This window comes from Zosterops lateralis, assembly GCF_965231275.1.
Source record: "Zosterops lateralis genome assembly, chromosome: 17".
Lineage (NCBI taxonomy): Eukaryota > Metazoa > Chordata > Aves > Passeriformes > Zosteropidae > Zosterops > Zosterops lateralis.
This window is the reverse complement of record NC_139777.1, coordinates 3,943,427-3,970,915: the sequence shown is the minus strand read 5'-3', so window position 1 is coordinate 3,970,915 and position 27,489 is coordinate 3,943,427. Positions and strand designations below refer to the sequence as shown.

Genomic DNA, 27,489 nt, shown 5'->3' with positions numbered 1-27,489 from the left:
AGGAGGAAAAAAAAAAAAAAAAAAAAAAAAAAAAAAAAAAAGGAAAGTTTGGTCAGGATTAATAGAACCAATCAGGCCTAACAGGAGTTAGCTGAAATTAAAGTGTATTTCTCTAAAACATTCAGTAAATGAAGTCTGCAGCAAATTCACACTGGCATCAATCATTGTGCCTTGGGGTAAATGTCCCTGGTGGGACAAAGGCTTCTCCAAGAGAACCCTGGGATCCCTTTTCCATCCCTGCTCCACAACAAGCTCAGCCAGCACTGCTTCCAACTGAATTCCCTGAAACTGGGAATCCCTGAATGCCACATTCACTGATCTCCCCTGAACCAAAGGATGTTTCTCTTTGTTGCTTCATCTGTCAGAACCCCAAAGCCACTTGCTGGAATTAAAGCAGGAAATGCTTTAAGAACCCTCCCTGTCTCTGGTGACAGATTTTAGGGTGCAGGGGCTCCCCTCTGGTGCCCACCAGGACCCCACACTGGTTCAGAAAGGAGAATTTCCTCCTTTAGTCACAATCTTTCAGCTCCTGCTCCCCCCCTCACTGACATTCCCCCACCATGAGCTTCCCAGGATTCCCACACATTCTGCAGCAAGAATTCCCTGCTCCCAAGGAGAACAATTCCAAATGAAATCCTGCAGAGGCAGGTTCCGAACGAGGTCAGGAGGCAACGTTTTGTGCTGATTGCTGCTTACACAGGTCCAGCTTTTAAGACACTTCACAGGAACTGAGTGCAGAGTTGAGATTCCCTCAGGATCCTTCCCCCCTTTCTCCTGACTTTTCCCCTCTGAGTTCCCAGTTTGGAGCAGAGCAGCTCCAAACCCCACCTTGGCCTGTCCCCACCTCGCTCCAACCTCTGAAGTGCAGAATTTGACTGTGCACAGAGTTTGAGGCAAATATTTCATTACTCCATGCAAATCTCAACACTTCCAAGTGATCCCTGTTCAGCAGGAGGGAGCTGGGATAGGGACAGGCTGGCAGGGGATGGAGAACAGGAATCTCACTACGAAATCACAACTTTTCTCTCTCCTCACCATCTATTCCAATCTAGGAAGGGCACAAGGATTCAGGGCTAGAGCATAAGGCTGTGACAGGAGTTCCAATAAAAATCAAATCAAATCCCAAAGCCCCAAAAGACAAAAAAGGACAAGAGGCCAAGGAACAAAATTCTGCTTAACATCAATGAAGCACCTTCATTCAGTTCAAACAAACTGCTCAAACATTTGGAATTTGCAAAGCACTCTGAGGACCAGGTGATGGAATCTCCCACTTCACCTCTCACAAAGCTGCAGCAGAATTCCACCAGGAAGGCCAATAACCCCATTCCTGTGACATCCTGTGTGAGGATGGGAAACATTCCTCAACACCACTGAAGCCACAGGATGTCCCCAAAACCAGGGACAAGGTGCTGGGGGAGACACCACTCCCCACATCTGGCTCCAAGGGGAGCTGCTGCTGCAGGACAGAGCCAGGGGAAGGGATGAAATGGAAGCTCACCAGATTTTCCTTGGGGAGTCTCTGGAACAGGTTTTGTCTCCCTGACAATCACGAGGTGATTTTCCTTGCATTGGGACAGGAAGGTCCAGGCAGGTCCCAAAGGCACTTTGGGGTGGGACAGTGCCCCTGGTGTGGCCTCACTGCTCCCTGTCCCACCAGGAATCCTGGGATCCCTCCTTCCCTAAAAATCCAGGAGGCTCCTCCACAGCTTCCACTTCTCCAGCACACGGGGAGGAAGGTTCCCTGACACCAGCAGTGGGTTATTGGTTTCACTGGCTTTAACATCCTGCAACTCCTTAATTAATATCTGAATTCTACCGGTTCAGTCGCCTTTAATTGAGCACAAAGTCACCACAGAGCGTCCTCACAAACCACCCCCAGGTCACTGAGTCTCCTGAAGGACACAGGGAATTCCTATTCTGGGCAGAGACCACGGAAAAGAAACTTTGTTTGATGTCAAAGCAACTTGGCATAAATTCCTCCAAAACAGCCCATCCAGCCACACAGCAAAATCAGAATCAAAGCCACCAATTATCACAAAAAAGCACCTTCATCTCAAGAACTGCTCACCCCAGGAAGCTCAGTCTGAGTTTGAAATGTATCAGGACTAATTTGATCATGCACTTGGTTCTATTCACGCTGGTGTGATCCACTGTTTTCCAACAATCCACATTGTTCCCATCAGTATTTTACATTTCATGTCACGGATTTATCCATGGCATTGCTCTCCCACCACCCACCTCCCCACCCAGTGTCCCTCCCCCCAAAAAACCCCACAACTGCTCAAATAAAGAAAAAAAAAAAAAAAAAAACCAACCCCACTAACAGCCATACTGTGAAACCAAAATACTATTTCAAAAAAAAAAACAAATGGATGACAGTCCAACAGTTTTTGCAGGATTCGAAACTGGCTCTACAAAGTAATTGTCTACCTTGTAGAAAGGATTTCCTTTTATTTGGAAAACGAGCAATTGGAAATTGGAGAGAAGAGATAAAAACAATCTTTAGATGCTCTGAAGTTTTGCCTACTGAAGGATTAAAACCGTAAATAAAAAGGTACCAAGCCCTCGGAGTTCACTGCTCACGTGAAGCTTCTTCCATCTCTTTCTTGACCTTTTCAAAAACCATTTTCATGTCTGGAAAAGGAAAAAAAAAAAGAATTATTGAGGAAAAAACCCAGCAGTTTTTTCTTTTATCAGGCACTGTACACAAGTGCTCAGTTTTGACTCAATAAAGCTTAAACTCAACCCGAAGTCTCCACCCTGGCTTAGAAACTGTGGGTGCTTTGGCAGTAAAAGGTGAGATTGTGTTTAGAGGTCATTAAAATTAAATTTAAATTAGCTTTTGGAACTCAGACACCCCATGGGGATTAATTCCAATCACTGTGGGCATTCCTGGGTACATTTTCTCCCAAGCCACGCTGGACACAGCCCCTCCTCTGGCCATACACACCTGCCTTGGCCTGGAAGGCTCTGAACATCTTCTCATCTGAAACTCTTCTGCTGTTGCATCAGCCCCACATTTTCATATACTCTAGCGCTATCTTCTCTCATTCTGAAATGAAATCAGGATTTAGAGTCCCACCAATCTCATTTGAGACAAAAAAAAAAAAAATCCTATTATACACACACCACATAATTCAGGGACAATTTATTTTACTTGATTTATTTTCAGAGGAAACAGGACAACAGGGCAGGTTCTGGGGTAACTCAGCCTCGTTTGAGGCCTCTGAAGATGAGACAGAACAGCTCAAAAGTGAGAGAAGGACTGAACTTACTCTGGACACGTTGGGGTTGGGGTGCAGGGGGGGAGAGGGCTCTGATCCCCACTCGTCTGGTCCGATAACGAATATTTAATGTTTGTGTACTCGTGACCTTTCCTCTTGCTCTTCTGTCAAGCAAAACACACAACAAAAAGCCAGGTTTGGGGTTAATCCCAGCAAACAATCATTGGGACAGTGCAGCAATTCCAAGAGGAGATAACCATGGGTGTTTTTAGGTTTGTCTGTGAGGAGAGAGCTCAGTTCTGCAGTGAACACATCACCGAGCACACCTAAAGTTTGGCTCCAGCTATCAGTGAGACAAAACATGAAAATCCCCATTTTCCCCCCATGCCACCATCTCCAGCACAACACAGCAACCCTCTGAATGTACTCAATCCTCATCTCCTTGGCAGAAAACTCCCCATTTCATTCTTGAGCAGCCAGTGGGCTTCCCACTGACCTTATTTCCAGCTCGGAGCTGGGGCCAACGGAGCGACACCGTTGTTTGCAGGAGGCTCTAATAAAACAATATCTGAGCCCATTAGGTTTGATATAAAAAGCAGCCAAGCTGTTATTTGGATCCTGCACATATGCTCCAGGCTGCAGCCAATTGTGCTGGCACCCAGCTCCAGATCCTGCCAGGGAACTACTCTGGGAAAGAAACAGGAGACAGATTTTTTTCCTTCTTCCAGGCGTTCACAATGCCTGAAAACACTGAAAGCTACAAGGTAGAAATTAAAAGTTTTGCAGGGAATTAGGGTTTGGGGAGGGGGTTGTGGGTTTATTTGGGGTTTTTCTAAAGCTGCAACAAGTCCTGAGGCCTGACTCAATGTCACAGCAGAGGCTGGTGGAGCCTCCAGGGAGTTCTGGCTCCTGAATTCCCATTAAGAACATTCCTGGGATTGAAGCTTTTCCAAGATGGTCTCCTGAAACTCACTCAGCTCATTCTGGTGTTTCTGGAGATTCTCAAATCACTCCTAGCCAGCATTTAACAAAACTGCCCTGAGCAGATTTTGGGAGAAGTTTTGTTGAGCAAAGCTGGATTTGCTTCATTGAGCAAAGTCTGTGAAAGATGGATTGGTGGACACACGGAATGCAGAATTCATGGAATAGACCACAAGGACATTTTGCAGGAATCAGCTAATAAAGAACTAACTCAGTACATGTTAGAAAGTCCCCAGCAGGGAAAGAGATACTAAAAAGAGTAAAAATATGGACTAATTAACATAGAAAGCAAAAGGTACAAATCCCAGCTGCTCTGAGGTCAGGGCAGGGAGCAGCAGGGACAGGGAGAAAACATCAGCTCTTTATCACAAAACCAGGAAACTGCTGTAAAACCCCCCAGAACTGGAGTACAAGGAATTCCCTCAACAGGAAGGGGAAGGTCTTGTGGGTCTCACCAAACCTTATTCCCAAACATTTCTGATCCCACCACACTCCTGGAAGTGCCTTTTGCTGGATCACCACACTCACCCTTTCACTTTCCACTCCAATAGATTGAATTTCCTACCAATAAACTCCCAAAACTGAAATTGGAGTGATCAGCATTTGATTTTCCCCTTTCAGGAATGCAGGAAAGCAGCTTTGAAATCTCTTTAAAACACAAAGATCACGAGAGGTTCTGCTTCAATTAACAGACTCTTATCTTTTATTCTTCCTCCACAGGAAATTCGATAATAGGAAGGAAATTTGAGATCTGGGAGCAGGGCTGGGGACAGGGAAGGTGGGAGAAAATTCCACTTAAATTAAGGTGAGGATTCCACCTAATATTTTAAAGAGAAAATTCCACTGAATAATTTAAGGAGAAAATTCCACTCAATAATTTAAGGAGAAGATTCCACTTAATTTAAGGAGAGGATTCCTCTTAATTTACAGAGAGAATCCCACTTAATTTTTAAGGAGAGGATTCCATACAATGTTTTAAGGAGAGGATTCCACACAATGTTTTAAGATGATTCCACTCAATTTTCAAGGAGAGGATTCCACTTGACAACTTAGAGAGAAGATCCCATCCAATAATGTAAGAAGACAATTCCACCTAATTTAAGGAGAGGATTCCACCTAACAATTTAATTAATTCTTAAGCATAATGAACTGAACTACAGGACACAGCTCACACTTTGAGTCCCACAAATACTGCTCCCTGCTGGAATCCTGCCACGTTCCTGTTGGATATTTGGGATGGACCCACCTGCTCCTCCTCGATCCTGCGCTGGAGGGTCTCGATGTAGTGCTGCACTGCCATGTAAATGAACCTGTACTGGGCCTCTGTCTGCACCATCCCTGAGCGCTGGGACCTCACCATCTGGATGGTCTTGGGGACATCGATGTCACAGTCCACCCCTGGGGACATCCAGCAAGGGGAAGAGCAGGAAAATAACCACAGTGAGGGTGGAGCTCACCTGGATCCTCCCTCGGCATTGCTGGGGTGGATTCCTGAGCAGGGAGGGAAATCCAAAGGGAAAAGGTACCTTTCTCTCTGATGATGTCAATGAGGATGTCAATGACAATGAAAGTTCCTGTTCGCCCAATCCCAGCACTGGAAGAAGGGGAAAAAAAAGAGAATTTAATTGTTTTGTTCTTTCTGAATGAACGCCAAAACCCCAGCCAAAAGAAGAGTCTGTAATTAGGAGACAGGAGGGTTCCAAATTTTAGCCAGGGAGTTCCAAATAATACCCAGGGGGTTCCAAATTACACCAGAGTCAAACCAGAGACCTCAGGGAAGGGACAGAAATCACCACTTCCATCCCTCAGTGTTTATAAACACCCCTGAACCAGAAAAACCCATAAGGTCAGATCTAACATTTTCTTGCCTAAAAAGCATTTCATTTTACAAGCTGAGAGCACCCAAAAAGGACAGAGCCCCCACAAGTGGGATGAGATGCCAGAATTCCCATCATCCTGCACTTGAAATGCTCCAGCAGCCAGGATTGTTCCCATCTTCTCATCCAACAGCAGAAATTCTCATTTATACAAAGGTTCACACTCCAAAATCCACTCCCAAAGGGACTCTGTGCCACCCACCCAGAATGTGACATTGCACAGACAGAAAACAGAGAATTCGGAGCAATTTCCAGAAAGTTGTCCTTTTCAAAGGTCTCAGCTGTCCAGGCCAAAAGGAGGAGTGGCAGGAGGAGCCCAGCCCATGCTCTCACCTGCAGTGGACCACGACAGGCCCTGCATCAGGAATGCTCTCCTGCTTGTGGTGCACCTCCTCCAGGAAATCCAGGACGCCGCCGGGGTCGCTGGGCACGCCGTGGTCGGGCCAGGTGCGGAAATGGTACTGCCACACCGTCCTCTCCGTGTTCCCCTGGAGAACAGGGAAACAAAACCCTTCAGGGCAAAATCCAGATCCATATGGGGCACAGCTGAGTCCAGCAGGGAGAGGGCATATCCCAAATCCAACCTGAGCACAGCACCCACAGCTCCACAACTCCCAAAGGATGGAACAAGCCAATGCTCCTCCTGGCCTGGCACATCCATCACTAAATCCCATGATTTGCTTCTCCTCTCTGATCCAAACTGTTCCTTCACTGTTCCTTCACTGTTCCTTAAACGTTCCAAATGCCATTTCCACACTGTTTTCTCACCTTTTCATCCCTTCCCTTAAGTGAATTTTCTACACACAATCTTTCCTTCCAATGCAACCATTTCCACGAGGACGAGCAAATGCCTGGCTGGATTGAAGTGTCCTCAGTTAAAAGCATTATCCCTCCTCCCAGATTCCCTGCAAGCTCTGCAGCAGTTTCTCTCCTGCCAAAAGCTGCTTAGGTAGGAGAATCTTCAATTATCCCAAGGGCAAAGAGAAAGATGGATGGAAGTGAACATGGAGCTTCAAAGAAAGACAGGGCTCCATTTATTCACCTCCGAGTGCTTTTATTGATTCCAGAGAAATGGGCTAATCCTGCCATTTTTCCTTTGGTGATCCACGAGCTGAACTAAAAGGAGAGAGTTCCTCTTGTACTCACCTGGCCAACTTTGGAAAGTTTCAGCTCTCTCAGGGTGTAATCGTGGGCTGCACTCTCCTTCACGTTCCTGACACGCATCACTCCGTATTCCTTCAGGGAATATTCATCCGGCCAGTACTTGACACACTTACTCTGCAAGGTTTCAAAATAAAATAAAATTAACAACAACAAAAAAAGGAATAATCAGGCAGGAAAAAAAAAAAAAGGGTGCTTTGCAAACTGGTTAACACAACCCTGAGGCTTTCATTTCAGAGTACACATAGGACAATCAGCTGATGAGGTAAAAGAACATTTTAACTGGAAGTTTCTCCTCTCCATAACAACCACCAGAAAATTTCAAACGGGTACAGGCCACCTTTCCTCTTAGCACCTTTTTGGGATATTTTGTGCCTGGATATTTTCAAAACCTGGAGATTAAAATCCTACTTTTTGTACCCCCAGCCACTGGTCTCAAAATACAGAATTCCAGCAGAATTCAGCCCCACAAGCTGTTCCACAACCCAAACCCTACGGGCTGCAAAAGAAGTAAAGGTCAAAGGTATAAATCATTTCCAGTGGAAATAAAACTTGGATGTTTGCTTTTCCATGGCTTGCAGCAGGAAGGGCTGACACAGCTCTGGTTCCATCACTAAAGAGGGTTCAGGCTCCTGCAAAGGGTTTGTGGGTTTCATGGGTTTGTAGCTTTAAAATGCAGAGTTTTTGGTGTGCTGTTTCCCCATCAAAATTCTCTTCATCCAGGGAGAAATTCCATCCACTGAGGAATGGATTCACCTATCAGCACTTGGATTTGGCTCCTGTGACAGGTCAGGAAAAAGCAACTCCTGGGAATGCAGCATCAAAGGAGAAATTATTGTAGGAGCAGCTTCTAGCAAGAGCAAACACAGACAGAACACCAAGTCTTACAGAGCAATAGGGTCTATTTGTAGTTATTCTGAACATCCAGGAAAAAAACACAGCACAGGGAAGCTCCTTGTGCCAGCCCAAGGCAGAGTAAGACGGCTGAACACATGCCCATGTAGGCAACAAGATGCTTCCCTGCTATTTTTGCCCTTCTTTCCCTGTCACAAGGGGAGAAACTCAAGCAAATACACTGAAATTGAAGCAAATACACTGATTTTGGAGGGTGCCAGAAGAAATAACTTTGCAGTTTTCAATGCAGGGCTCTGAGCAAGTCTGAACGGCAACAACGATGTTAAAATAAGTTTTACTCTGCTGGAAGCGTTGCTGAACTGCCTCCAAAACCCCAAAAAACTCTTTTCATTTCTAAGGATTTGCTGCTTCTGCACTTTTAAAGCACATCCAGGACTCGATGCAGGGCTGGGAATGTTCCACAGTTCCTTCCTCAGGCTATGAGCTCTTGGAGGCAGCTCTGCTGCAAAGGGTTCTCTCCTTCCTGCAGGTCTGCAAACAGCTTGGCCTGAGATAAAAAGGCTTTGATTTGATATCAGGACTGGTATTTGCAATTCTTTAAGAAGTGAAATAGGCATCACAAACCAATCAAGGGCAAAGAAAGACTAAGCAATGCAGCACTGATGAATTAAAGTGTTTTCTCCAGCAAAAGGGCTGAGCAAACTTTGGGAAGAATAATGGGGAAACTGCAGAGGAGCAGAGGCCATTCAGGAGGTTCTTAAAAAAAATAATAAATAACTTGAAGGAAGAAAGGTGTATTCAAGTCAACTCTGCCAAAACAACTCCATGATTTATTTCTCCTCTTCCAAAACAAAGATTATCACTGGGAAGGGGCAGCTTCTCCCTCCTTCAGTGAATTCTCAGGAAGGAAACACAAATCTTGTCCCTTTATCAGGGTGATGAAGTGGCAGGACTTCAAAAAGACTAAAAAAAGATCCACAAGACAAAGTCAAAGACTAAAAAAAAAATACACAGACAAAGTCTAATGGCTCCAACAAACAGCTTTGTCACCTCAGTTTGGGAAAGAATCCTGTAAAATCTTGTTATTTGTCTTCAGTCCACAGACACAAAGTTCCTGGGGGTGAGGAACCCCTGCAATCATCAGTCACCCACATAAAAACTTTAGGTTTTAATTTGATTTTTTTCCCACAGGTGATGCTCCCCTAAAAAGGCAACAGCTTTTCCTTCAGAAACAGATCGTGGGAATATGGAAAAAGGTAAAAGGTGGACAACAGTGTGTGGAAGAAGCAGAGAAACTTTAAAAGAAAAGGAGAGAGAACAGAAAGTGTTTATCAAACAGAAAAAAGATCAGAAGTAGCAAATTCTAAAGATGAATCCATACAATCCCCAGGAAACTGTGTGTGGCTGTTGCCAGGATATCAGTGTTCAGCTATTCCTATTCTTCCCTGCCTTGTGCCATTAGAAACCAGAAACAAACTAAAATGTTCCCAGGTTTGCCAGAGGCCAGGGAGCAGGACAAGATCCCTGTATTCCAGAGGTGAATGGAGATTTTTGGGATACACCATTGCAGGGAAAATTCCTGTTTAAGAGCATTAAATCCTGCCAGAGTGGGCAAGAAGCAACATCTCTACGTTCAGTATTGTAATAATAAAATCCCATTATTCTGCTTTTTTAGGAAAAAAGGCTTGATGAGCTAAAATAAATTACTTTTGCTCCAGGAACAGGGAATTTTTCCCTTCAAGCACCCAGAATTCCTGCTTGGCCACATCTCCCATCCCAGTGCCTCCTTCTCTAAGTCTGAAATCCAGAGATTCACATTCAGCAGCTAAAAATTTCAGCAGGCAAACCTTAATAAAGGGAGGCTTGATGTGACAGGAATCTATCCCAATTTCCCAAAGGCAGCAATAAAAAAATGACACTCAGAACTTCCAGAGCACCCAGGAATCCAGTACCACACCAAATTCCAGCCATAAATCAATTTCTCTCAGTTCAGTTCAGTTCCTATTTGTATTCAAATGTCAGCACCTTTCCCAAAGCCAGCTGGAGTCTGGTTTTACCTTTCCTCTTTCCACTTCTTTCGTGGTCATGACAATAACTCGGGAGTTCTCCTGGAACACCATCCTCCAGAAATCATTCACCGTGTTCTGCAGGCAGCCTTGGGTTGCAATGTAGCTTTTTTTTGGCTTTGAGTTGTTGCACTTGGTTTCAAACTCAGGCTAGAGGTGGGGAAAAAAAATCAGCAATTTAACAAATGGTGATGAGATTCCCTTGGATTTAGGGAAGAGGAGGTGGGAATACACTCACCATAATAATATTAGCATTGATATAGTCTGAAACAGGCTCATTGGGATCACCATCGTGGAGAACAACTCTGGTGTGATCAACTGCAAAAATACATCTGGATGTCAAGCACTTGCATTCTACACACAGCAGCTATTAATTAATTATCAAACTTGGTAAATTAGGGATTAGAATATTCCAAATTGCCCCTTCTGCTTCCTTGAAACAAGTGGCTGTGACCAAAACACGTCCATGTCCTGGGAATTCAGGAACACTCAAACACTAAGTCAAGGCAAAGCCTCAGGATTTGTATGCTGCAGTTCTGTCCCCCAAATTAATCCTCTGAAATTTAAGTATTCCAGCCTGTTGAGGGATATGAGGCTTTTAAATGATGAAGATAAAAAACAATATTACAAATATCTACAAAGTGCAAATGTGTGAACCCAAAATTGGAACTCACGGGATAATCCTGGTAAGAGGGGAAATCATCATGAAAGAGAAGCCAAAGCCCAGTGTACTTAATTAACCCTGTATTAATGAGGAAAATAAACCAGAGTGACGTGAAATGGCAGTGAAGGGTCGATACTTACAGGGTAAAATGTTTTTGTATCTATTTTTGTTCTTGTTTTCCTGGCGCTGCCCTTCCTTACGGCTGTAGAGGAGTTTGCACTCCTGCTGCTGCAAGGTCTGAGGAGAAAGCACAGACAGGGGGTGCTCAGAAAAAGCAGGAGTCACAGCAATCCCTTCTCCCAGAGAAAAGGGTGGAGAGGGCCATTAGGTGATACAAATGAGTTATCCATAAATTATCCCAGTGAAGGAACAACCCAGAGTGGGGATTTCTGGAACAAAATATCCCAGGGAGAGCAGCAATTCAAAACTTTCACAGCCAGGCTGTTTCATGGCAAATCTCCCTTCTCCCAAAGCTCCTTGGAGCTGGAGGCACTGAGATCCCAATGCTTTGCTCCAATTTTTCATCCCCAAAGCAGTTCTGGCCTCACTAAAAGAACACTCAGGCTTTGGAAGCTGCTCCCCTAATCATTCCCACCCTCCAGACTCTTGCTTTTATTTAACTGGCACATCTCAGTCTGATACTCCCTCCCTTAATGACCTTGGATAATTAGGCTCATCCTAAAGGCAGACAAAGAAACAGAAATGCAAGAGGTGCAAAGTTTCAAGCTCGTGACAAGGGACAAAAAACAGCCCCCAAAGCATTGCCTGTGGAACTCCAGGCAAAAGGACTGAGAGCTAAACTTTCCCAGCAAGTTAAAGAATTGAAGCAATTAAGAGTGTGGAAACCACATCTTCCTTCCTAGAGTTAATTATTATTGCTTGGAGCATCCCTGAGGAGAGATCCACGAGCAGCAGCGACTCCCAACAAGCCCATTCAGAGCTGGAACAACACACCCATAAATCTGGAATATCCTCCTCGACTTCACTACAACATCCCAGCACTAAAGCTCAGAAATAATCATTTTTCAGAAGGAGAAAACATTACAAGGGCTGTCAACATTCCTGTCTGGTGGATCCTGGGACAAGAGGCTCATTTCTGCCTGGAGACAAGTAATTTAAATTCACCATCTGGGCTGGCAGCTCCTGAACAGCACAGACAGGGATCCATGGACAACCTGGAGTGTGTTCCCCACTCCTGCCACCATGGAGGGACAGCTGGAGCTTCCCTGAGGGGAATGGAAAAGCAGGGCACTAAAACTGTTAGGAGAGGGCTTCATTCCCAAAAAAATAAAGGTTAGTGCTGATCTCACTGAGAGCAGCAAAGGGGAAAAAGAAGTGCAATGTCTCACAGGTAAAATCCTTCATTTATTTGCTTTTCCTTCTGTAAGGAAAACACTTTGCTTCTAAAGCCACGCTGAGAGATCCACTCCAAGAATAATTTCTTCAATGTGTACCAGAGGTCAGGAAAGAACTGTGAATTAATGGCTCAGTTATATTTTGCCAAAACCCACACACATAACCTCTTCTGACTTCCTTCCCTCTCCAGGTGGAATTCTGGCCATTCTGACCATTCAGCAGCCCTGGATCAGGAACTGTCCCCTCTCTTTGGAAAGAGAAAGGAGAAAGCTTAATCCTCATTTTACCATTTCCTAATGCCACAACCTCACCATCTGACACTCCTCTCACACACCTCTCTGCTAATTCCTTCTCATGGATTAATTTTCCTTTTCCTGCAATAACCAGAGCACACTGGACAGCACATTTAGCCGATGGGTATTTCTGACCACTTTGTAAATCCATCACTATTCAGGAAGTTTCCCAAACCAGCCTCTCTGGAGCTCCCTGAGCACTTCCCAGTTTCCTGTTGCCATCTGCTGGTGGAATTCCAGACTCCACTGGTGGTTTTGTGTGTGTGAGATACAAACAGTCCATTATATCCAGCCTTGAGTGTTCCAGGCCAGGTTGGACAGGGCTTGGAGCAACCTGGGAGAGTGGAAGGTGTCTCTGCCCATGGAAAGGGGTGGGAAGGGATTTAAGGTCCCTCACAACCCAAATCATTCCATTATCCCAGGTTGCTCCAAGCCCCAGCCAATCTGGCCTTGGACACTTCCAGGGATGGGGCAGCCACAGCTTCTCTGGGAAGAGTTTCTTTCAAATTCTGGAAGGATTTCTTCTTCCCAATATCCCATCTAAATCTCTTCTAGCTGGAAGCTATTCCCCCTGTCCTGTCCCTACACACTCTTTCTGGAAGAACATTGTAATTTTGCCTGCAGAGAGAAATGAAACACCAAAACAAACCAAAAATAAATCTCCACAAGTCCAAGGAAACCATATAATCCATGCTGCTTCATCCCAGAGCTTTCTACCACTTCCCAAGGGCTTTAAGATCCCCAAAAATGAGTATCAAAAAGCCACATGGACAAGGGCAATAGATGGACTGAGAAATGGAAGTTTCCCTGAAGAAATGGATCCCAACTTCCCAAACAACAGAAGGAATTTGAAGGATTTTCCTGGTGGGACAAACACAGGAGTACATGAGGCTCCCTCATGGTGGGGAGGATATCCAGGAGGGATTGTGCCAGGGACTGGATAAAAAGCACTAAGAAAATCAGGAAAAAAAGATAAATATTTCAAGCCACAAGAGTGGAGCTGGCATTGCCCTGGAGATGGGAGCAAAACCAGAGATCAGAAGTGACAGAGAGGAGGAAACAGCAGGAAGGCAGAACCCAACGGGACTTTAGCAGAGTGAGATTGAACACGGCAGGAAACACTGTAGGAAACATTATTTATATTGTAATGAATTACCTCAAACTCTTCCCAGAAGCCCTGCTTGACTTTATCCGTGGTCTCTGCCAGTTTGCTGAGCTCCCTCACTCGGCTCTCGATCTCAGCCGCGTTAATGCGGGTGGTGTTCAGGGGCTGAGGGACACACACCCCAAACAGCACAGGGTTAGCAGGTAATAACCATGGAAAAACAATTCAAACACAAATCCCCCCAAGATAAGGATATTTTAGTGGGAATTTTAGGATGCAGGCATCTTTTTGGATGTCAGATTTTGGAATTCAAGCAAAGGGCAGTGAGGAAGGGGATGGTGAAGAATTTCTTTTCAAGTCTCACAGTTTTTATTTAATGCATTCAGTTGTCTCATTTCTGGACCTGCCCTGCAATTCCTACAGACCAGGATGGCACCAGGAAATTCTGCACAGCAGAGACAACACTTTATCCCTTCATTAAACAAAAATTGTTCCCATTTTAATGACTTTATCATCCATTTCATGAAATTTAACTCCTCATTTTTTGCCTCAGAAAAAAAAAAAAAAAAAAACTCTTGCAGAATGTATGGAAAAGCTGCATTTCAACAACATATCCTGGAGGTGGCAAAGCTCAGGGGTGGCCTCTCCTTCTCACCTGTTTGAGTTGCAACACGGTGCCCAAAGTCTCCACCATGGGGTTCTTCTTGTAATGTTCCACCAGATCTGTCAGAGAGTCAAACTTCTCCCCTCCACCAACGTCGTATTTGAGATCCTGGAAAGACAAATCCTCCTCAAAATAAATGCACTTCTCACCACCACAGCCACAGCACCTCTAGGCTGTGCCTTGCATCAGAAATAACCTCTAAAATTATGTTTAAAAGGCTCTACTGAAATCCTTCTCCTAAAGGACAGAAGTTTAATAAATAGAAGCACAGACACACTGCAGGACATCCTGGGTTTTGTCATTGCCTTGAAAATTGGTTTATCTGCTTTTTTAGAGAGCTGATTCCCTCTGAACTGGGGTTCAGGCAGCTCAAGTAGATATTGGAGCTACAGGATGAGAATCCAGGAATTAGGGATTTGAATTGATTTCCTAAACTCAGTGTATGATTGGGTTCTAAAAGACTGGTACTGCCTTTTATGGCACCATCTTGATTTTAAGGAAGCAATGTCAAATTATTTTCCTCAAAGACATAAATGCTAACTGCAAAGCAGAGAGATTTTCTTGAAAATATAAACATATTCTGGTAATTTAGCATTTACTGCCCTGGTGGGTCATTTCTACCTTCTTGTTACTTCATTTTAGGTGTTTTTATAAATATATATATTTTTGAACTATGATTATTTTTTAAACAGCAACCCATGGAGATAGATTAAATATCAAACCAGCAATTTAATAATATTTCAGTAAAGAACTACCTTATACTAAATGGGAGATTTAGATCTCAGGGCATTCCTTGGAGTGAACACTTGTTTTCACAGCATGTTGATCATCTATCAGGTGTAACTGCCTGAACTGACAGGAGAGAGACATCTGTGGATGAATCTCCATTTATCCAATCACTCCTATTTTGATAGAATCCACCCAGGAGAGCTGCAAAGGCTCCCTGAGCACAGCAAAGTGTGATTTGAGCCAGAAGACCCTGACAAGAGCCAGACAGCCAAGCAGTCCCCAAAACATTTTGGAATTTTGATGCCATCAAAGGAGTCATTTTGATCAAAGGGATGACCTGCAGCAACCCCAGGGAAAAGGGGAATGTACCCAGAGCTCCTGAGCTCATGGATTGGCTGCTTCTCCTACCTGGCAGTGGATCATGACGTGTGTCACTTTGGATTTGCCATCGTTGCTCTCTCCTTTGTCATCCCCCGTCCTCACGGACAGGACAAAGTCCCCAGGGTGGCTCTGGCTCTCCCTCACCAGGAAACTCCCATGTTTTCCTTTCTCTGTCAAGAGTTTCTCAGCTTCTCTCCCGGAGAGATGCCCGTGAAACCACCTGGAAATAAAATGACACAGAGAGAGACACCCTGCTGAGCATTCCAGCTGAATCCACTTGTTCCAGGGATTTATTATGAAATGGAATCCTTCTGTTCACTCAGCAATGGCCAGGTCTAGGGAAAACCTCAGGTGGTAAGAATAATAAATAAAATAAGCCTTGCAAGTGTTCAGGTGCACACCAGTGAGGACAGAAACACTTCAAAGCACTTCCATGGTTTCCTACAAGCTTCCAGTGAAGCTTTGATTTGGATCCTTCACAACAATCCCAGGCTACACTCCAACCTTTCCCTCAGTCAAGGCATTCATTCTTATTTTATTTCCTTCATGAAACTTTCTAATAAATATGTGGAAACTTCATACTTTTGAGACCTCACCCTTGTATCCCATTAGGAACTAGAGAGGATAATCCCAGCAATCTCAATTCTTCAGGAAATAGGGCCAGAAAAGCATCAATCCTCCTCACCTCTGTTAAGGCATTCTGAGGAGTGACAGAACTTGTTTGAGTATTTTTCCTCACTGTTTCACTTCTAGGAATAAACAGGTTTAGTTCTGACCCCTGACATTTCATCAAATCCAGAGTCTCAAATTCTCCTTATTAACCACTCTTCTCAAAACAGGAGTTTGAGGAATCTGAGGATTTGAATGGTTTTTACTTCCTACCCATTGCTAGGAAAAGCACAAAATGTTATGCCCAGAAACATCCCTGGGAATTTCTTGTAGTGACAGCATCAGGAGAACTTCTCCAATTAAACATTCTCCCAGTAAAAATAAAGAGAATTATGCCCTCTCTTTCAGTCCTGTCCCACCCAAGGAAGAATGCTGAAAGGGAACAGGTTCTGAGGCTTGGATTGCTTCACCTTTAACCACATTTATCCACCCATTTTGCAAGGAACCTCCCTGAAACGAATCCAAGGTTGTGGCCACCCTTTTCCCAGATGGAGACTGAATGTTAAGAAGAGATAAACACAGCATTTATTAAAAAGCACAAGGACATTTGAGGTTCCACCACACTTCTCTGACCTTTCTGACGTGGGATCAGCACAGTTGAGGGGATATTTCAGCTCTATGACATCTCCATTCTTCTCCTTGAGCTGCCCGTGGTGTTCCATGTAATACTGCACCAGCTCAGCCAGCGTGGCAAACTTCTCTCCCCCGTAGAGGTCATAGTAGTCACCTGTGTTCTGGATCTTGATGTGGGTGACAGCTCCAGTTCGTCTAAGGTTTGAAAGAGAGAACAAAAAAAAAAAAAACCCCTTTACCAAGTCAATTGATCAATCAATCAATCACTTTTATATTTGGTGATGCCTGAGGTGGAAAAATGTGAGGATTCATGAGAGTGAGATAAATTTAATTAGCACATTTAGTTTGACCCCCTACAATGAAGATGTTGAAAAATGTATAAGTTGTTTGTATGATCTTTTTAACCTAATTATTGTAGTAGAAATTATTAACCTTAACTCTTAAAAAACCTGAGTAAAATCGGATTCTGATCATAGTCAGTCTTCCTGTCTCTCCTTCAATCGCCAATAGAGAAATCCATACTCACAACTGCAGCACAGAATTACTGCAGAAGAGCTGAGCTGCTGCCCCTCTGCTTTAGCTGCTCTGCCCACCAGCCAGGGAGAACAGGACAACAATTCTGGGCTGGAGGGATCCTTGAAGGCAGCACAAACCCTGCAACCTCAGGAGCCCCAGCAGAAATCCCTCAGACCCACACAAAACTCCACACACAAGAACAAGGGTGGAGAGTGAGAGGAGTTCAATACTCTGGAGAGACCCAGCAGAATTCCAGAATTCCCACCAGCTCCTGAGATCTCTCCTTCAGGAAACTTCGGCCTTTGCCTGCTGCCACAGTCTCAAATATTAAGGAAAAGCAGCTCCCAGCAGGAATCCCCTCCTGTGCCACAAGCCTGTTATCTCACAAGTATCCAAGCAGCACAGCTCTTATCACCAATCCCACTTTTCCCTTTTCCTTTATCTACTTCCTCTTGCTGTCTTTTCCCCATCCCTACCACGCAGTGTCAGGGGACAACTGTCACAGAAGGCCTATTTTGGAAGCTGAAAAAGCCACAGTTGCCCTTAAAAACTTGCTGACTTTTTCCTGTGCCAGGAGAGTCTGGATTTCCTGCTGGATCACTAATTCCCCAACACCTCTGCTCCTTCCAGCTGGTTATCAAATGGATTTGTAAAGGGCTAAAAGCAACGACATTATCAACCTGTTTCTGCTTCCCCTGAACATTTTTGTCCTGCTGTAAAATCAGAATTCACTCCCCTCCAACCTGAAGCTGGGTAAGAGTATTTGAGAAGCTCTTCAGGGAAAATGAGAGAAAAAGAAGAGGGAAAAATGAATGACATTAAAAAGTGATGTGAGCATTTCAAGGAATTCATCCACATCTCTTTCCCCACAGGACAGCAGCAAATTAAGATCATCACCACCCTGGGACAAACTGGAAAGACCCAAACTCACCTAACAGAGAGTGTGAAATCTCCTGGGTTACTTTTGCTGGGCCGTGCCAGGAAGCTGCCATCGACTCCTCTTGTTAACAGCAGGTTTTCTGCCTCCACCCCAGTGATATTTGGATGAAACCATCTACAAGAGGTTAAAAATAAAGAATGTTAATAAATAAACAGCAGGGTTTTCAGAGTTCCCCTCACACAGAGCTTCCAAACTGAGTTTTGCACCTAAATTAATAAAATTTCTTGTTTGTTATTAGTTTCATGTTGCAGCTTTACATATTGTAATTTTTTGTAAGCCCAAGAATTACACTTATCCCCACTATGACTGCCTGGATCAAAATGATATCAAAGGTACACAACATAAACACAGACCAGAAGTGGTATTTCCTCACTCCAGCAAAACACGGCGCACAAAGAAACTGAAAGACAAACAGGAAAAATACCTAAAAATAAAACAAAACATCCAAAGTGACACTTTGACAACATTCTGAAGGTTAAAAACTGAACAAAACCTCATGGTTTAAGGCACAGCTGAGGGGGGTCAGGAAGGAACTCCCTGCGTGGAGACCCCACTGCTCTTCCTCCCAGGAATGTGGAGCCGGGGTCGGATCTGTCCAGCTTAAATACAACCCCAGAGGAATCTCCTATTGATCCTCACCACCCACAAACTGCCCTCAATGACTATCCCAGAGCCCAGGCAGAGCTGGGGCTGGGCTGTGGCCAACAGCTCCGTGTCCCCACCTCTGGCATTGACTTTGGAGACTTATTTGGAGCCACTCGGTGTCACCGCTGTCTTTGCTCTTATCTGGAATTTACCCATTTTTATTGCAGCCCTGGAGGAGTTCTGCATGAAAGGACCTGGGGAGGATTTTAGAAGGCAAATCTTAAAAATAAACCATCAGAGCAGGGATGTGAGCACCCCCAGCTTGGCTCTGTCACCCTTGCACTTGGCAATTAAAAATCACTTTTAATTTTCAGAGTTAAATCCTCATTCTTGTGTGCTGAAAGTGCTCAGCCTGCTCATCTTCATTCATCTCTGGGTTTTTCCAAAGTACAGCAAAAAATATCCAAAAAACTTCAGTCAGGCTCACCACAGAGAGAGAGGAGTGTTATATCCAGAAAAACTGAACAGCATTCCTGATCCTTCCTGATCCAGTCAGCATTTCAGGCTAAATTGCTAAATCAGCAAAATATGAGAGCACAGGTCTAAATTTAGGGGTATTATTTCAATTGTTGCAGCAATTCCTTCTCTACTGAAAAGCTGCCAATATTCCCACCAAAGCTTTCTCCAGACCATTCTCTTCAGAAATGCTCTGGAGTTATAGGATTCTAGAAAATCCAAATCTCTAGCAAGTCATTCAAATGGGAAATAGGATCCATTTTAGAAGTAAATTGTGTGAATCTTCTCATGAATCTTTTTTCTCCTAGTTAATAATATTCTGCTTGCACCAAGGAAATCTAATGAATAGTCCCCACCTTTCACTGAAGAACAACGCAGAAAATATCAAATTTATGCACAAGACATGGAAAAAACATTCAAAAATACTTCCAAATTATCACAACAAATGGGACTGAACTAATTGATAATGTTACATTCATCTAATGATTATTCAAAGGTCAAGGGAAGTTCTCACAAAAGAAACTGCACAACCATCAGTACCTGGGATGAACTGAATGTTAAATAACAACAGTTCAGCCCACAAAAGGTTGCCTGGAGAAGGTGATCATATATTTATCATATTTCCACTCCCAAAATTTTACTTCCATTAGGAGAAAACAAACAAACAAAATTTTAAAAAGTGCAGTAATAATTTGAACAGTTTGGAAGCTTTTTAAATATGCACAAGATTCAAGAGAAACCTTGGTAAGTTTTGGAATTTATAGCAAAAAAATGTCTAAACAGACAGAGGAGAAATTATTTGGATTGGTTCTCCAGATTTATTATATTGACATTGCATAAACTCTCACCAGTGGAGTATCTTCTATATCTCACCCTGAACCTTAAGGAAGGAGCTGTATGTGAGTTGTTACAGTAAAGGAAAAATAATAATTTATGTGCAGAGGCGACTACAAATACCCTGTTATTTAACCAGCATTTAAAGGAGAGGTTAAACACACAATAGATGGTTCAAACCCCAAAATCTCCTTCCCACAAAGATGCCAAAAGCCAAGTGCAGCAAAGCCAGGCTACACCTGGGAGGGTTTCTTGCACTTTATGTAACTCCAGCTCTGCTGGCACCTCGTCCTCCTGTTCCCTCAGCTCCGTATTTTTGGCTTTGAGTAGGAAGCTGCATTTGTCAGCCACCCCAAATAGCAGAATGGGGGTGTCAGTGATCCCTGCCAGCGGTTCCGGCCCCGAGGAGGATCCTCCTTGAAGTGCTGCCATCCCTTGTGCTCCCAACCTTGGGGCTGCAGCCCTTCCAAACCGGGAGGGGACAGCAAAGGGTCAGAGCTCACCAGTGACACTCTCCCCCCTCAGCCAGGACCTGCTCTCACGCTTCCTTTTATAGGGATGGAATGTATTTTGGGCTTTTTTATCCTGCTTTGCTTCCCCATCTCGGTGGGAGCAGGTGCAGAGCTGCCCCGGCCAAGGGCAGTAAATACAATCACAGAAGTCACCCAAACCCACGCTCTGCTCAAACTGGCTCCTCCTGCAGCAATTCCCACTCAGGGGCTTGGAATACACAGTTCACAGTCCATAACTTGTTCACAGCAAGGTGGAAATGTTGGTAAGAAAGTGACCAGTGAAATAGCAGAGACTCATTTACATGACCAAAATGGTATCAGCAAAACAAAGAACCTTCTGATGAAAAATAATTAAAAAAAACATGGTGGAAAATCCATCCTTCTCAAAATTATCCCTTTTTTGTTATCATGGTCCAGCAGGATCTGTGCTCCCCTAAGTCACACACAGCCAGCACATTTCTCTCTTACCAAACCAAAAAGAAATAAATCAATACAATTTTCCATGCAGCGATTGGGTTTTTTAATCACCTTTGCAAGAGCAAAGGAGAGATGAAATCAGTTCTGTCTCAGCTGTCACAACCACAGCACTAGGGATGTGCTGACGGGTACTTTAATTACTCCTATTTATAGGCTCATCAGTTGATATTTCCCAGCGTTTTTCAGTCTCTCTCACAAGTTAGAATTTAGGGCTCTGAGCAGAGGACAGGATTATTCCTGGCAAGGAGGAAGTTAATGCTATTGCCAAAAGGTAACTAACCTGTAGCCTTGTTCTCAGGGTGAGCAGGGACATCCAGAACCCCCAACACAGACTAAAAAACCTCCTTACAGCTCAAAAAAAGCCTCAAATCCTATTAGAAATGGCCATGGATTGAAACCAACTCATCCAGATTCACCATCTCGAGCAGAAGAGAGAGGACAATCTACCCTTGGAGAAATTATAATTTAATAGGTATTACTTATAGAGGTGAATCAATTGAAATTGGATCTGCCCCATCCCTGGAAGTGTCCAAGGCCAGGCTGGACGAGGCTTGGAGCAACTTGGGATAATGGAAAGTGTCCCTGCCCATGGCAGGGGATGGAACAGGATGAGCTTTATGGTCCCTTCCAACCCAAACCCTTCTGGGATTCCATGAATCTCAGAATAGGTCTGTTAAAAAGGACAAATACTCTTTTCTATGACAATAATTCCTCTAAAGCCTAACACACACCCAAACCTCTGAGTCCAAAAGGTCACTGGGCACCGGACAAACACCAAAATTCATTAAGGTCAGTGAGAAACTACAACAAAGAAATGGGTTCGGCTGTTTGTCGTCGTGCCACGAGGGTTTGAAATGAGAGTGAACGCCGATAACTGATTAAGAGCTCAGGTATGGGGGGCTCAGAACACTCGTTTTGTGGTGTTTTAGGGTGGGTAAATCAGCAGCGCTGGCCCTGGATGGAACACGAGCCTGGGCACTGAGCGGGTCCCGCACAGGAACAATTCACCCCTGGGCTCCGGCGCTCCGGGGGGACACTCAATTAAACCCCCCAACCTAGGGGCAGCTCGGGCCGCCAAGGGCACTCGGAGAGACTCGAAGGCATCCGATCTCTCCCCTCCTGGGAGGTTCCCCCGGTTACGGGCGGGGAGCGGGATCCGGAGCGGGGCCATCCCCCGGGAAGGAGCGGGGTGGGCGCTGCAGGCGGGGAACACCCCCCGGGCACAGACGGGAGGGGGCTCCGGGCCATCCCCCCGGGAACGGGCGGGGTGGGCGCTGCCGGGGCGGCTCCCGGGGGTCCCGCCCGCCCGTGGGGACCAACCCCGGCCCCGCAGCCCCCGGGAGCGGCCGCGGAGGCGCCCCACAATCGGCGGCCCCTGCCCGCCGCCCTCCCCGTCGGCGCGGCCGCCGCTCCCGCCTCACCTCCGCGATGTCATCTTCCCCCGTGGCCCCGGCGGGTCGCGGTTTGCCGGCCCCCCCCGCGCCGCCCGCCGCTCACATGGGGCTCCCGGCGGGGCCGCGGCCTTCGGGCGCTGCGGGGAGCGCGAACAACGGCGGCCTCAGGCCCGCGAGCGCGGCGCGGCCCGCCCCGCGTCACCGCCCGCGCCGTCATCGCCCCGCGCCGCGCCCCGCCCCGCGCCGCCGCTCCGCCCGGGGGGCTGCGAGACCCCCGCCGCCGGAGAGCGGGAGCGCCAGAGCCTCGCCCGCGGACGGGTCAGGGCGCGGAGCCGGCAGAGCCCCGAGAGGACGCGGGTTAAGCGGTGGCGGCGCGGCGGGGCCGCTCTCCGGGCTGAGTGTCCCGGAGCCCCCCGAACGGGCGCGGGGTCCTGTGTCCCCCCCGCTGGTCACCCGGGGCTGCACCGGGCAGCGCGGACCCTCCTGGACTACGAGTCCCGTGAGCCCCCGCGCGGCGCGCTGACGTCAGACGCCGCGGTGTCCTTAGCCCGCGCACCCGGATGTGAGTCCCTTTTGCTCCCCCGGAAGGTGAGGATGGCGGAGCTGCCGCGATCGGCGCCGGGCCCGCCGCTCTCCATCCACCGCCATCCGCCCGCCGGCGACCCCGCCGCGGTCACGGCAGCGGCCCGGCAATGGCCCGGCAGCCTCGGGGAGCGGCGCGGGGGTGGGGAGGAGCGGGAGTGTCGCGGGGCCGAGCCGACCAGGCCGCGGGATGCGGAGGCCGCGCCGGAGCCTCCCGGGAGCTGGGCTGGGGCTACACGGGGAGGCCGCTGGGGCAGGGCCCGGCAGCGCAGCGGGGCCGGGGCGCTCCCGAGCCGGGACAGAGGCGGCTGCAGGCTGGGGATGTGTTTGCGACTCCTCGGGCTTCCCACCGAGGAGCGCTTGGCTGTGCTCTGGAGCTGTTGTAACCAGCGTGCAGGAGCGTTTTAAGTCATGTAGAGGCGCACAGGGTGCCGGGCTTGGTCAGCAACGGCTGGAGGAGGCAGCTGACAGCTACTAGAAAGGTGTGAAGGGTGGTTTGGATTCTTTTATTTTCTCTGCTCTATGACGAGCCCTAAACGCTGCTGTCTGTGATCGCAGATGGCGGGCGAGAAGGCGCCGGAGAAGAAGCCAGGCGAGAAGAAGAAGTCGGGCAAGAAGAAGGCAGGGGCGAAGAAGCCAGCGGAGCAGAAGCCCAGCAAGAAAGCAGCAGGGGACAAGAAGAGGGTGAAGAAGTACCATGCCAGCCGTAACCCCGTCCTGGCCCGGGGCATCGGGAGGTATTCCCGCTCAGCCATGTACGCCAGGAAAGCTCTGTACAAGCGCAAGTACACGGCCCCAGAGACAAAGGTATGGCGAGAAGCGCTGGGGCAATAATCGCATTTTGTCGTGGTGCCTTTGGTTTGAAATGTGCTCAGTTTTCCTTGTTGTTTGCACGCAGATAGAGAAGAAGAAGAAGGAAATGCCCCGAGCCACCATCACTAAGCCAGTGGGTGGAGACAAGAATGGAGGCAGCCGGGTGGTTAAAATCCGGAAAATGGTATGGAAGTATGGAAAAGCACTGGGATGCTCAAGGGTTGGTCCAGGGAGCTTTAGACTGGGTGGTGAGCCTGGTGATGTAGGGTGGTGTAGGGGCCTCAGCCTGTGCTGTGCTTTCTTTGAGTACAGACCCAGCCTTCTTGGGAGGTGGTGGTAATTTAGGTGGGAATTCTCTGTGCTGAGGTGGACAAGCACACACACACATATGGAGCTGGACACAAATATTCTAGAAATTCCATGTTGTTCCCAAGCGCCGTCTGCATCAGAAATCCTTCAGAAAGCTGGACCTCGGTGTTACCCCTGCTTTTAGAGGGGCAGCACGTTGCAACATGGGTGTGTGGACCTTCACAGAGGACAGCAGGCAGCAGCAGGGTCAAACATGGAAAACTGCTTTATTATCTGACTCTAATAGCTTATAAACATTTTGTACAGAGGGCCAGAATTGGCCCAAAGAGGTCACAGCCTCCTGACTCCATTGGTCAATATGACCATCAGTCAAGTCCTCTCTCAGAGAACAAGAATACAAAACATACTGATAAATTCTAAGAATACACATTGTTTACATGCAGCAGCCTGAGAATCAGGCTGCTAGGACTCCAACACTTGAAAGTAAGAAATGCAGAGGTGACACCTCAGGGAAACAGGGAGAACCATTTTGATGAGTTGCTGTCCTGTGAAGACACAGGTGGCACAGGATGTGTGTGCTTTGTCCCCAGCCCAGGTACTACCCCACAGAGGACGTTCCCCGGAAGCTGCTGAGCCACGGCAAGAAGCCGTTCTGCCAGCACAAGCGGCGCCTGCGGGCGTCCATCACCCCCGGCACCGTGCTGATCCTGCTCACCGGCCGGCACCGTGGAAAGGTGGGCACAGCTCCTGACACAGCTCCTGCCACCAGGCTCTGGCAGTGTTTCACACACCCTGACTCTCACAGCTCATCCTGCTTTGCCCACTGGGTTTAAATCTGTGGCTTCTGTCTGGGTGTTTTCTTTGTACAGGCTTTAGGGGAGGCAGAGGTGTAATGTTTTGTTAAATTAAGGTTGTTCTGCACAGAGGTGAAAGTGAAACAGGCACAGCCAGTTGTTTGGATAAAATGCGAGGAGTCTTGCTGCAGTGCCTGTTTCTGCTGCTGCTCCTGTAAAGACAAAACTTTCTCCTACAGCAGTTACTGCAAAGGAAAAAACTGAGTTTTATTCTTGATCTAATTATTCTAATTATCAGGGATTGTTATATTGGGTTCTCCATCCTCAGGATGGTCACCAACACAACTGCCATCCTTTATTTTCTTGAATTCTCTGTCTTTGATGTCCTTAATTCCATAAAGAATGCTGACAGAGAAGGAAACCTTGACCAGAAGGAGCAAAACATGCTGAGGGGATGGCTCTGACTGTGTGAAGTTACAGGTGTTTATCCAATTCCTTCCTGTAACTCATACAAAGGATTTGGGTGCTGGGATGGCTGTAGGAGGGGGGAAGAGTAAAACTGGAGTAATGGGCTTTGCTCAGCTTTGAGAGATAAAGCTGATGGAGCATCACACTCAGAGTGGAGGTACTTGGAAGTGCTGGAGCTTGGATCACAAGGTGGCAGCACAGGTGACCCACACCTGGGGCACTGTCAGTGCTTGTACCAGTAGCAGAGGCACAATCCCAGTTTAGCTGTGGTATGGGAGTACTGGGACCTGAGGATTGATGACCCATCTCATTTCCTTACAGCGTGTTGTGTTCCTGAAGCAGCTTGATACTGGCCTTCTGCTTGTTACAGGTAAAAAAAAAAATTAAACACAGTAGTTCTGTTTTGGGGGGTTCTTTGTGTTTTTAAATTCAAGTTTGTCTCTGGGGTCAGTAGCACAACAGATCTGCCTGTGTTTGGTTTGGCACATCAGTGGGGAATCACGTTTTGGTGGAGTCACCACCCCAGGAGGTGTCCAAGGAACAGCTGAATACGGCACTCACTGCTCTGCTCTAGTTGACAACATGGTGATCAGTCAAAAGTTGTACTTGATGATCTTGGAGATCTTTTCCAACCTTAATGATTCTGTCATTTGTGACTTTGCAGGGAGGTGGAGGGGAGATAATTAAGCTTCAGTATGTGACTACCTGGAAAAGCTCAGGAAGGAGATTTGTGTATTTCTAGAGGGCTTTGACTGTTGAGATTTTTAGCTTTAGGCAACTCTGAAGGAACTGGTCATCACGTAGACTACAAAAATTCAGCTTCAAGGCAGTGGTTTTCACCAGAAAATTGACCTTGTTCTCTCTTGTCTTCTCTGCCTTCAGGCCCCCTGGCTGTCAACCGTGTCCCTCTGCGCAGGGCCCACCAGAAATTCGTTATCGCCACATCCACAAAGGTGGATCTCACTGGGGTGAAAATTCCCAAACATCTCACTGATTCCTACTTCAAGAAGAAGAGGCTGAGGAAGCCCAAGCACCAGGAAGGAGAGATCTTTGACACTGAGAAAGAGGTAAGAGACAGGATGGTTCCTTCTTTATCAATGCTCCAGGCTAGGCTGGAAAGGGGGAATTGGGAAAAAAAAACCAGGTGGATTTTAAGAGATCATTATTAAAGTGAGGTGATGCCATTAAAATTAAGTAACTCCCCCTTTTAAATTTGGGTTTTTTTCTCAGAGGGGAAGGAGTTATTATTCCAGTCAAATGTCTTTTTTGACCAAGAAATGCTGTCACTGTGTTGACTGCAAGGGGTGCTTCAGTGCTTCAGCACCTTCCCATTATTGAAAACAAATGCGGGAAAGATCTTAAAAATCCCCAAACTCAGGGTTTGCCTTGAATTTTTTCCTGTCTAAAGGACTCTGCAGTTGCTGCCAGGATTTTACTGTTGTTCTTTGTGCTTTGCAGAAATACGAGCTGACGGAGCAGCGCAAGGTTGACCAGAAGGCCGTGGATTCCCAGATCCTGGCACGGATCAAGAAGGTGCCTCAGCTCCGGGGCTACCTGCGCTCCACATTCTCTCTCTCAAATGGAGTTTATCCTCACAAATTGGTGTTCTGAGCCTTCTGGAAGCACCACATTAAACTCCAAGGGAAAAAAAAAAAAAGCAAGGGTTTGTGGTGTGTTCATTGCAGCCTGTCACAGCAGGTGTTGGATGGCTCTTGCAGTTGGGGTGAAACTCTGAGGGGCTGTAGGTAGTGACCAGAATTTGGAGTGAGCAAAGTTTGAGGTGTAGGAGTTTTGGCTGTTCTAGTTTTGTGGTGGTTGTTGGATTTATTTAACTATTTAACATAAACAGGAATTCAGCTTTCTTAACTCTGAACAAGCTGGAAAGGGATCCTAAACAGATTTTGCTTTGGGAATAGCAGCTAATGCTGGGCTGATACAGTGCAGGATAAAATCTGGATAAAATATATCTGTGCTGAACCTCAGCAAATAAATAACTTTCTAGAGGTATTCAGGAGCTATGCTTTGATTTTGAAGTGGAAGTGCTGAGAATACTCTACAGTTTTGCAGGATAAAAGTGTCTGAAAGTGAGTGGAGAAGAGTTAGTGCTGTGTTGAACTCAGCAGAAATCAATACTCTTACACAAACCAGGGA

The 27,489-nt window shown here is 46.4% G+C and overlaps 2 protein-coding genes across 2 annotated transcripts; one reads left to right on the top strand and one right to left on the bottom strand.

The window, feature by feature from the left end:
* Positions 1 to 1,288: 1,288 nt before the first annotated feature.
* PTPN11 (protein tyrosine phosphatase non-receptor type 11) lies at positions 1,289 to 22,473 on the bottom strand. The gene is made up of 16 exons (XM_083874195.1): positions 22,400 to 22,473; positions 18,046 to 18,168; positions 16,599 to 16,793; positions 15,384 to 15,576; positions 14,238 to 14,354; positions 13,634 to 13,747; positions 10,969 to 11,065; positions 10,403 to 10,482; positions 10,156 to 10,314; positions 7,229 to 7,360; positions 6,416 to 6,570; positions 5,732 to 5,799; positions 5,452 to 5,603; positions 3,276 to 3,388; positions 2,951 to 3,052; positions 1,289 to 2,634 (listed from the first exon to the last, which is right to left on the bottom strand). The coding sequence occupies exons 1-15, from the start codon at positions 22,411 to 22,413 to the stop codon at positions 2,983 to 2,985; spliced, it is 1,782 nt and encodes a 593-aa protein (XP_083730321.1). The 5' UTR covers positions 22,414 to 22,473; the 3' UTR covers positions 1,289 to 2,634; positions 2,951 to 2,982.
* Positions 22,474 to 23,479: 1,006 nt separating this feature from the next.
* Positions 23,480 to 27,001, top strand: RPL6 (ribosomal protein L6). The gene is made up of 6 exons (XM_083873621.1): positions 23,480 to 23,761; positions 23,853 to 23,951; positions 24,667 to 24,810; positions 25,660 to 25,708; positions 26,221 to 26,405; positions 26,797 to 27,001. Exons 1-6 carry the CDS (start codon positions 23,513 to 23,515, stop codon positions 26,947 to 26,949), a joined length of 879 nt encoding a protein of 292 aa, XP_083729747.1. The 5' UTR covers positions 23,480 to 23,512; the 3' UTR covers positions 26,950 to 27,001.
* Positions 27,002 to 27,489: the final 488 nt, after the last annotated feature.

Coding starts and splice junctions, on each gene's coding strand:
- PTPN11 (XM_083874195.1), bottom strand. Junction 16,794..18,045: donor GATTTCACACTCTCTGTTAG/GTGAGTTTGGGT, acceptor TTCAAACCTTAG/ACGAACTGGAGCTGTCACCC. Junction 3,053..3,275: donor CCAACCCCAACGTGTCCAGA/GTAAGTTCAGTC, acceptor ATTTCATTTCAG/AATGAGAGAAGATAGCGCTA.
- RPL6 (XM_083873621.1), top strand. CDS start 23,513: ATGGCGGGCGAGAAGGCGCCGGAGAAGAAGCCAGGCGAGAAGAAGAAG. Junction 23,762..23,852: donor ACACGGCCCCAGAGACAAAG/GTATGGCGAGAA, acceptor GTTTGCACGCAG/ATAGAGAAGAAGAAGAAGGA. Junction 24,811..25,659: donor CCGGCCGGCACCGTGGAAAG/GTGGGCACAGCT, acceptor ATTTCCTTACAG/CGTGTTGTGTTCCTGAAGCA.